At 31.6% G+C, this 11,316-nt stretch overlaps 2 protein-coding genes across 2 annotated transcripts; both read left to right on the plus strand.

The window, feature by feature from the left end:
* Positions 1-1,120: 1,120 nt before the first annotated feature.
* Positions 1,121-4,701, plus strand: Ctu2 (Cytosolic thiouridylase subunit 2). Its single transcript, XM_018458404.1, has 3 exons — positions 1,121-1,286; positions 1,359-1,633; positions 3,555-4,701. Exons 1-3 carry the CDS (start codon positions 1,210-1,212, stop codon positions 4,568-4,570), a joined length of 1,368 nt encoding a protein of 455 aa, XP_018313906.1. The 5' UTR covers positions 1,121-1,209; the 3' UTR covers positions 4,571-4,701.
* Positions 4,702-7,341: 2,640 nt separating this feature from the next.
* ND-15 (NADH dehydrogenase (ubiquinone) 15 kDa subunit) lies at positions 7,342-10,754 on the plus strand. The gene is made up of 2 exons (XM_018458428.1): positions 7,342-7,461; positions 10,349-10,754. The coding sequence occupies exon 2, from the start codon at positions 10,358-10,360 to the stop codon at positions 10,682-10,684; it is 327 nt and encodes a 108-aa protein (XP_018313930.1). The 5' UTR covers positions 7,342-7,461; positions 10,349-10,357; the 3' UTR covers positions 10,685-10,754.
* The last annotated feature ends 562 nt before the right edge of the window (positions 10,755-11,316 follow it).

Raw genomic sequence — 11,316 nt, forward strand, 5'->3', positions numbered from 1 at the left:
GCATCAAAATGGCCGAAGTGCACATAGTACATGATTCGAACTACACCAACGTACATATTGGGTCAATTGGATGCAGCTAACCTTACCGTACATTTCTTCAAGACATTTTCAAGCGTCAATATCGATGTTGAAGGCGTAAATTTATCATTGAGAGAGAGGAGAATCAGGCTTTACTTATATGCAATCTAATCAGTAAATTCTTACAAACAATGAATGAAACTCAACATTCACCTCTTATAAAATTTGTCTTCTTTCGGTGATATATCTTCTTTTTTCGGTACGACAACGAACAGCTAGTCAAACGAGGAAATAGAATCTTGATATAAAGAAATAAATGTAGGTTATGATATCACTCGGTAACCCTCAAAATCTATGTGTGACTAAATCCACGATTGTAGTCAGCCACTTTTAAAAAATACTGAGATAACTCGGGAAAAACACATTTACCCTGGCTAAATAATATCTTAAGAATGCTCAAGCTCGTGCAGTAATCACACGTGTGACGTGTACTTTTGTATTCCTGAACAGTTCCGAACTGTACTTACACGTATCCTTCGTGCATTTTTATGCACAAAACTTCTACAACAAATAAATCTATATTAAATTAAAGAACACATAAATTAAGCATTCCTATATTCTTTGGTCATAAATAAACTAATTACAATTCAACAACATTGATTTACGTACTCGAAGGCTTCATTTTCACAAATAAAGTATACAAATGCGTGAATTTGAAATGGCCGCGTTTTGCGTCAAAATGGATGCGAGTTTGCGGTACTTTATAAATCTAGTGACTTTACGACGCCATAGACGCAGGCGCCCGATGTTCGAACGGGTTTAGCCATTTTCGCTTGTGTTGCATAATTTTTTTAATACACGGAAAACAATCATAAACGTGATCTGGCTGTATCGACCTCCTATTTGTTTGGAAGCGGGAGCCATAATTAATTAAAAAGAAGATGACTATATACCCGCATCTTATCTTTTCGCTGCATTTTGCAGTTGTGACAGATTAACCTTAATTTTTTAACCTTAATCGTCAACTTTAACGATTAATATTTCAGTTCACAAAACAGAGCGATACATTTTTCTTGTCAAATCTTTATTTTTACACCTCGATTTAATATATTTTTATTAAAATTTGAGGTGGACGAGCTCTTAATATTTACCATAAATTGTATATTTTATTGAACAAATTGCGAAGGAAAGATGTGTTCGTTAAACAATTGCATATTTGATGGTAACGATGATGACATAGCTAGAAACAGAAAAAAAGATTTACCATCGTAAGTATAATAATGACAAATAAAAAAGAAAAAATAAGATTGATATAGATTGATGATATTTGTTTTCAACAGAGATAGGACACTATGCAGAAAATGCAGATGCGAAAACGCCGATATTTTATTACTTGGTCAAAGTGGTTATTGCAAAACTTGTTTCCTAAATGTTACAAACCACAAGTTTAGAGCAGCACTCGGTAAATCTAAAATTATTCGCCATGGTGAGAAAATATTGATTGATCACTCAGGGGAATTAAATTCTACCGTGCTCTTACATCTCATTAAAGCTGGTATGAGTGAATCTGCTCACAAAAGACTTATTTTTGAGACAATAATTTTGTATGTAGATGGTAAGTCTCCTATATAAATCAAGAATTTTGGTAATTATATGATAAGAGGAACCATCCTACGATGACTTCGATATGTTATTAAGATCATGGTGGAAGGATACAAAGTGTATAATTGTACATAATGACAGTAATAGAAGAGAAACAACCAATCAAATGTTTGTTACAAATCAACTGCAAAAACAACATTAATACCATTTGACAGCTGACTCAGCGTCAATTGTTTGCGCTGTTCACAGCTGATACTGGCTGTGTTCAGTAGAGAAAGCTTTGCATCTGTTGTAAAATTCTTCAATATGATTGATTTATACGTTTAGATCTATAAGGAACCAAAAGCAAGAACTAATCATATTGAAGAATTTTACAATAGTTGCAAAGCTGCTCAAATGCAGCCATTGCTTTTTAACATTTGTAATCGATTTCTGTTTGGATTTATAATGGATGACTGTGCATTAATAGGAATGATAGATACATCTTAAATGTGTTCCGTTATTCACTGCAAGTACTGAAAATCTGTAGTTCACATTACATATACTACAGATTTTCAGTACTTATAGTGATTAACAAAATACAATCTTTGTATCCTTTTAACATAAACAAGATTATGATACTGCAAGTGTAAAGCTGTCAGCAGTGAACGAAAAAAGATGAAAAGTGATTCTTTTCACAAAAAAGTGACTAAAAAATGATAAAAATAATCATAATTAAAATACATGGTAGTTAGTGTTACTCAAATTGATTATTACTTTGAATAAATTCAATATATACATAAAAAAAAACAATTAAAACACGTATTTATTTCTGTGTAAAGGAAAATCTTAAACATGACTTATTTTTTGGTACCAATCATATTCAGTACAGAAAGTTTTTACTTAAAATAATTTAAGAATGAGTAAAATATGTAATTTTATGTGTCAAAGGCATGAAAATCTAGTATACATCCTAGAATATAGTTCGTTGTAATTGAGCTACAAATTGTATTTATTCAATATTTTCACGTTAAAAAAAAAATTAATCATATATTCATTCAAAATTTTAAGTTTTAAAAAATATTTAGTCACAAAAAAACTATGATTATTTAACGAATATTCATATTCATTTAAGTATTCAAACTAAATATAAATTGAAAAAGAAAGCTCCAATAAGCAATCGTTACCTTTTAACTATAACCGGTTCTTTGATGATTTTAAATTAAAAAGAAATGAATTTTATTTATTTTTGATGTAATATTTAGATTTTGATGAGGAAAACTCAGAAATTAAAAAAATATATTTTAGAAAGCAATACATTTGTTATTTATAAGTATAATATATTTGATGACATATAATTTTACATAAGTCTTCATTTGAGATAACATATAATTTTATATATTAAATTGTTATTTGAGATGACATTATTTTTATCGTCATTTCGTTAACTATGTATTGTGCCGTGTCAATAGTCTGTCATCTAGCATCAGAAAAAATGAATGAAAATACCCATTTTGCTATATGCAGATAATACAGAGTAGAAATCAATGCTAAAATGAAAATATTTGTAATCATATTCAAAAAGTATTCATTCAAACGGAATGAAAAAGTATTTACTCATTTCTTAACGAATAAAAAAGAAATGTATTCGAATGGATATTTTCATTCATTTTTTATTCATTTATTCGAATATTAGGTGTATTTATCGGGTACACCTCGCTTTGTGTAAAATCATTACATAAGCAGGGAAGGACGTAGAATAGTTCTTAATATTATATGTAGCAGAAATAAGACATTATTTAAAAAATTGTTTATTAATAACTTTTTGAGGAACAATGATCGCTCCATTACTGTATAATTAGCAGAATATTTTATCATATTCAATTTTTTATCATGTATTTTTTTCACCATGTGAAATTTTAAGATCGAGACAAATTCTGTATGTGTGTTAACAGATAATATGCAAAAAACCAATGAAAGGAGTATACTACAACATAAAATTGCTGAGGAAACGAAGGTCTCTGGATTTAACAGTTATGCTATATCAATAAGTCAAGTTTTAAACGAAGAGGATACTTGGAATATAAAACCGATAGATCAAGAGATAAATTATGAAAATGATAATCGACTGCATGCGATATTGACTGATTTATCGGACAATACCTCAAGGACGGATTTTCTCAATCAGTTGCGTCGAAAACTACTCCTATCGGCAGCTCGGAAACTTAATTGTAACAAGATATTTGTAGCTGATTCTGCTACGAACATTGCTACGAAAGTACTTAGTGATGTATGCCTAGGACGAGGCGCACAACTTTCCACACAAGCAAACTTTTGCGATGCTCGTACCGACATTAAGATACTCAAACCGATGAGAGATTTTACACAGCAGGAAACAGAGTACCATAAGATAAAACCTGTTAAATCAATAGAAGACAGTATACCGGCAACTTCTATACAGGCATTAGCATGCAATTTTACGATAGAACTGGAATCTCAATTTTCTGGTACAATATCCACCGTATTCCGCACAGCTGATAAAATAAGTCCGAGGAGCAACGTACAGGAAAGTATAGAAGATAATTGCGCACTTTGTGATGCAAGATTGAACTTTATCCCTTCTGGTAATGAAGTGACTGCCATGAGAGCAATCGAGGTTTCCAAATTGATGTCTTCCAAATGCATCGATACAATAAGTTCTTCTAATAATGAAGAAAACGGAGAATCAAATTATCTCTTTACATACTCGGATAATAATGGATGCTGTAATGATAATGCCAACTGTAATTGTGAGAATAGAGAGAGACAAATAACCACAGAGGACGTTTGGAGACATCTCTGTTATAGTTGTAGACAAATATTTCGAAATTCGGATATTTTACACAATTTGCCACTACCATTGTTACTGGCCGTTCAACAAAGAGCAGCTTTAAAGAAAATGAGAGAAAAAATCAGTGACTTCTTGTTATGAATAGAAATAAAAGAATTTTTGCTTCAAAATTTAGCGCACAAGATGATAAAAACTGAGACATTTATACATTAATAGGATAGTAAATCGATTAGTGTAGGTTCTAAAAAATTGGATCAAAATAAATAAAAAGCCGGCGCAAGATATTGTTGCAAATTATAATTTATTCTATATAATATTACATATGATTCTACTCACGGTTAGGGTTCTCTTCAGTACTTAAAATTAAAACGATACAGTGAACTTTCTACATTAAGTTAACGAAAAAGATCAATGTATTATATGCAATTTAATGCAACTGTTTAGACCTCAAGATATAAATTGTATAAAGGAATTAAACAATGTATAAACAACGAATTATAATTCGCAACATCTTGCCCAGGCCCTTAAAGGCTTAATCTTTATTCATTATGGTGGAAATGTAATTAGAGTAACTTACTTAAAATACAATAATGCGTTATTATTTGTATTTCATGTATTAAATTATTTGTTATTGTATGCATTAGTTTTTTCGCAAAACAGAAACCTTCATCTTTATTTATTTAAATCTTCCTCCGTTATTATTTATCATTTCTGTTGAATTACGCTCATGTTGCTCATGTTGGTATACCTATTCTAATTAGTCAAACACTGAATTTAGAACAATAATAAGATTGAAAGACCGCTAATGTTAAACATAATAATTTTAAATTAAGAAGCGCCATAACGGTCAGAACGTTAAGATGTTGAACTATTGTAAATTCATTTAAATGAATTAATTTCAGAAATGATAATTGCGTGCCGATATGGTTGTCGGACTTTCAACGCAATCAAATCTGAAAATATTAATAATCCCCCAAATTCCCCAACTTAAAAACTGTAATAAAACTTATTGCGAAAAATAATGCCTCGGCCGGGAGTCGAACCCGGATCTCTTGCATTCCGTGCGAGCGTCCTAAGCCTTTAGACTACCGAGACTGAATTTAGAAATTTTTGCCAGATAAAAATAGTTTTCGAGACAAATAGTTTGAAGAAATGAGAAGACAAATTGCATAAGATATTTGTTGACATAAAGTTCGTTCCGTTTGCTAAACGTTTGACAGTTCATTTTTCTTCCTTTTTTCTCCGCAAAGAAGAACAGAGAAAAGGGATGTATCATGCAAGAAATTCAGCTAAAAAGGACAAGTCTATAGACATTTTTTATGCAGACATTTTCTTAACTGCTGCTTTTTCTGTAAAATTTTGAGTAACTTTTATTCGCATGTCTGTAATGACAGTTTTGATTTCCCGCTACCGCCGTAAAGACATCTGGGGATCGATTGTGTATCTCGAAATGAGATGAAAATTACAAAAGTGAGTCAATTCACTAGAATATTCATAATTTAATTGGTCAATATGTAATGAATTTGTTCACTTTTGTAATTTTCACCTCATTTCAAGATACACAATCGATTACCTGTTCTTTTTTCACCCCAATTTTTGAACTATATAAAATACACTTGTGCAAGAAGGCCATAGAACACAAAAAAAACTTAAGCAGTAAAACGTAAGCAGTAAAGCCCATGGCACATATAAAAACGTAAGGCCGTAAGACATAATCAGTATGCGAATTGGCCAATCACGATAGAGACCGTAAGGCCAGTAGCGAATCCAATCTAATGCGTGGTCTACAATGGGCAGTAGTAGTAGTGAATTAAGGAGTAGGTGCAGAAATCGACTAATCATAGTTGATTATCTTTCTCACATTCGATTATGATTGATTTCTGCGTCTACTCCTTAATCCACTACTGCTACTCCCCATTGTAGACCACGCATTACGTGTGTTTTACGGGTGCTATTACATGAGCGCGGAAACGCGGAAATGCGGAATCGCGTAATCAATCAGAAGCAATCCGCTGTTATGGTTTCGCGTTTCATCGATTACTGATTGGTTGCGCGTTTCCGCGTTTCCGTGTTTCCGCGCTTATGTAATGACACCCTGAGGGTGCCATAATACATTTTTAACGCGACATTTGCATTTAACAAATAAAATATAATTATTTTAAAAAATAATTATATTCTATATTATCTATTGACTAAATTTGACGATTTAATTAAAACTTTTGTTATAATCAAAATATATTCTGTAATTTTCTTATAAAATAAAATAAAAATGAACCGTATATTCTAGTGCAGTCTAGTGCACGTCAGAAAGCAGACTATTTGTTGTATTTGCACTACAAATTGACCAATTACAATTGAATGTAAGAAGAATAATCGATTGTGATTGGTCAATTTCTTACTTTTAGTCTCATCCATTACTGACACTGCCATTGGCTACGTTTACACTATGCGTTTAGTCCGCGACCTATACGATAGATGTCTTTGTTTAACCTACAGGATAAACACTAAATGCACGGTGTAAACGTAGCCATTGTAGATGACGCATTAGAGTGCTATTACATGAGCGCGGAAACGCGGAAATGCGGAATCGCGTAATCAATCAGAAGCAATCCGCTGTTATGGTTTCGCGTTTCATCGATTACTGATTGGTTGCGCGTTTCCGCGTTTCCGTGTTTCCGCGCTTATGTAATGACACCCTTAGTTCTGTTAAACAATAGAGTCGCAATTCGTAAGAACAGGTCTAAGCCGTAAGAAATTAATCAATCATAGTCGATTATTTTTGTCATATTCAACTGTAATTAGCCAATTTTTTACGACTTACGAATAGCGACTCTATGTGTAACAGGTTTTAAGATTTTTGCGTGCTATGGCCCTAAAAAGAACAGACCTACATCAACCTGATCGACCTAACTTAATGTCGATTGCTGGTTATGTAAAAATAGGGAGGTTGTTTTCTACGCGTTAAAGTTTCTCTAAGAATTTTAGAACGTAAATAATAATTACAAAAAGCGAGATATTGTCTATCTGTATCGGTATGTAATATCATTCTCTCGTTTTTGCATGCATAACAAGTTACATTATTATACTTTTCTGTAGAGATAGATTATCTTCTCATGTAAAAAAATTGTTTGTCAAATCATTTCCAAACAACATAAAGTCTAAAATTAACATAAGACGTCTTTAAGTCATCTTTTAGATGCAATAAGCGTCTTATGACCCGATTTAGATACTTTCTCAATTGAGGTTATTTTTGTAATGCGAGTAAATTGCAATAAGTTTTATTGTTTGACAATGTATATAAGATAAGTTTCATTATTTTCTTTGGCATCATTCACTAGCTCATCAAAAATCTTGATTATATATTTAGTCTAACTTTGATAGATGATTAACTTGTACCAATGCCATTGGTAACATGAATAGAATTATCAATACAGTCGAGAGTGGATTGAAATTTTTTCTATCTGAATATGTCATTTTAAATAGCGAATACTTTTTTTTTATTTAATTGGATTCAATTAGATTCAAATGCAATTGAATTAAAAAACTGTATTTCCTATTCAAAATTTTGAATTGAACAGTATATTCACAATGCACAGAAAAAGCTGATATTATTTTTAGATTGAAAGACATAGAGATATACTCCATGCAATTCCTACAAATGAATAAAAATGTATTCAGGATTGAAAAGCATTCATTTTAACATTCGTGAATCCATATTTCTGAAAATCTAAATCCATTTCACAATCCATTTCAATCCATTCTCGTTTACTAGCAGCTATTTTTATATAATGGGATTTATATGAGAGAAAAGATTGGATTAAAAGCAAAGAATTATATGGAAATTTTGCTTCAAGTAATTCTACCATTTGAATTAGTTGCTAATTAAATTAATTAGAGTTTGGATGAAGTCATACTCATAGGGGTCATAACTTTTCGGAATCGATTTGATTCTCATTGAAATATGTTACTAAATACAAAAATCTAAGAGACATTTTTATTATATATTCAGTTTCAGATTTAAGACATGAAACAAACCCCCAAAATTAATGGGAATAATGGTATTTTCAAAATATTATATTTTTGAAAAGTCTGAATACAGTTAAAATATATAAGAAACCATAAAAGAAGTTTTGTTTAAAACATTTTTCTGTATATTATCATATTGCTGATTCATAGAAATCAAATATGCATTAGTTTTAAGGGATTGTTTCATCACTTAAATCTGAGATTGGGCTAGTATAAAAAAATATAATATCTTTTGTGTTTATAATAATATATTTTAAAGAGAATCGAATCGGTTACAGAATGTTGTCACAGACTCGTCAGTCATACTCAAAAAGATCACATTAGAACTTTATATTTTAACCTTCAATGGTCACAAGGAATGGGACACCAACAAAAGTTACTGAATCTGAAGATAATACGGTAGTGTCTCGGCGCTAAGCCAAGTGCAGCGACACTGCTGTGCCTTTATGCGAGTCGGCGAGTTACGGTTTTCTTTACATTATTATTTCAATATTAGACTTGTAGCATCCCCAGTAAACGAGGATGGATTGAAACGGATTTACTTCTTCAGAAAAACGCATTCATGAACGTGTTAAGTGAATCCTTTTCAATCCAAATTCATTTTATTCTTTTATAAAATTATATACAATCATCAGGCAGTTCTAAAATACGTTATCGTGAATTGAAAAACATAATTATTTAATTCATTTAGTACTTCTCAATTTAAAATTTTGAATAGGAAATGCAGTTTTTTAATACTTGAATTTGATTGGATAGAAAAATTGTGTTTCCTATTTAAAATTTTGAATTGAGAAGTATTAAATGAGTTAAATAATTACAGTTATATTTTTCAATTCACGATAACGTATTTTATAACTGCCTGATGATTGTATATAATTTTATAAAAGAATAAGAATATGTTCAGATTGAAAAGGATTCACTTAACGTTCGCGCGCGCGCGAATGAGTTTTTTTGAAGAACTGAATCCGTTTCAATCCATTCTTATTCACTGGGTCACTTGTTATGTCGGCAACAATTCCTTCTACGCGACCATATATCCAAATGCTGCCCGAATGTGTTGGTTCATATTCGAGAGTTATTAATGGAAAATTTTAGAAAAATTTAAGAAGCTTCTTTTTCCTTCTTTCCGAATTAGTTTCCGAAATATTCCGGGCAATTTTCCAGACATCCTGTGATATATATAGATATATATATCCGAAGTATATCTTGCCGAGCGTTTGAAAAGCATCGCAGGTAACAAATTCTAGTCCCCACTGCTGGGATTTACTACATATTTTGGATTGTCAGCTTTGTTCGCCCCTTGCTAATACATTTAGGCTACGCTCGAGTCGGTGAAGCAAGAGGCAAGGACCAAGCTGAAAATCAGCCGAAATGTGTAACTAAATCCCAGCTCTGAAATAGACGATACCTTGCTACATTGCGATCGCACATACTATACATCTGCGTTGATTATGCAGGTTAAAATCTTTAATGTTTTTAAGATATTAACTTTTTTTATATTTTTTCGCCTTCTCCTTATTAGTAAAAAATAGACTTCTTTCTCAGAATTTGTTTCGTTTTTCTTTCTCAAAAATTACCCTCTTTGTATCTCAAAATAAATATCTTTTTTTGAAATACGCACTATGATACTTATTTTTTTTTAAAGTGCAACATCTAAAGAAGATATTATATTCTTCAGATGTTGCATTTGACGATTATCCGTTTATCTGAGTATCCGGATATCCGAGATAGAAATAGAACCGAGATAAAATATTCGATTGAAGCGAATCTTTCGGATTCTCCCTATAATCACATAGAATATTTTATAGTAAGAATCATGCTAAAATACTAAAACTCTAAAATACTGACTGATATGTTATGAGTTGTGATTTCTAAAAATACTGTATTTTTCAGATATACATCATGATAGACCACGATAATATCCTTTGGATGAAATGGGGTGCGCCCATGTTCAAAGGACCTCCCACAGATGTCTTTCTTCATGTACGCAATTTTCAAACTCATAAATGCGGGCCATATGAGCTGATGTATATGGACTGCATGGAGGCATACGGTTATCATAGAGGCAAGGAAAAGTGTCGGTTGATACTCGAGGATTTGTATGAATGTGCAATGGGTATAAAAAGACAGCGTCGCCTGTTAGCTATGAACAACGAGCGAAAGCGGCAGTTTAAAAACGGCGAAAGGGAAAAACTTTACGACGAAACTCCGCCCCTCGATCTGTATTAAATCATCCGCAGGAAATATGCATAGTTTATGTGTAAATGTATCATATTAAAAGGATTAATTTGATAGATGACAAAAGCGTTTTGTACAGAAATGTTAAACCTGCCATACCAGTTCATTGCTTTTGAATTTTCTTTCTTTTTCTGAAAATTTCTGTTCGAATATATCAGTTAGGTCTGCGGCACGATGCTCGTTTTCCTACTGGATTCTTAACCGGATTAGAACCTTTTATTGTAGTGGTTATACGATACTAACAATGCCGGCATTGTAGTCATTGTTACTACCGCAACCAATACGATGTAGGCAATACGGTGGAAAAAATTTATTCTAGCTAGCAATCCAGCAAGAAGCGACAACACGAAAACAATTTTATTGCTACGATTGGGATAAAATTTAATTTAAAGCGTTTTAAAATTTTTATGTTACTATAACTTAAATATTAATTAGAATTTTGTAAACTTTATTATACATATGAATAGAGTCCGACCGAAACTTTTACCGAAACTGAAAACGAACACTCATTACGTATCAGTTTCGACTGAATATGTAGCTCTTCTTAAATATTTTAATATATATAATTATTGTTTCAATAATTAAATTATAATATTTATGAAGAAGAAGTACTTATATTCTTT

Source organism: Mycetomoellerius zeteki, unplaced genomic scaffold (genome assembly GCF_001594055.1).
Source record: "Mycetomoellerius zeteki isolate Tzet28-1 unplaced genomic scaffold, Tzet1.0 scaffold73, whole genome shotgun sequence".
NCBI lineage: Eukaryota > Metazoa > Arthropoda > Insecta > Hymenoptera > Formicidae > Mycetomoellerius > Mycetomoellerius zeteki.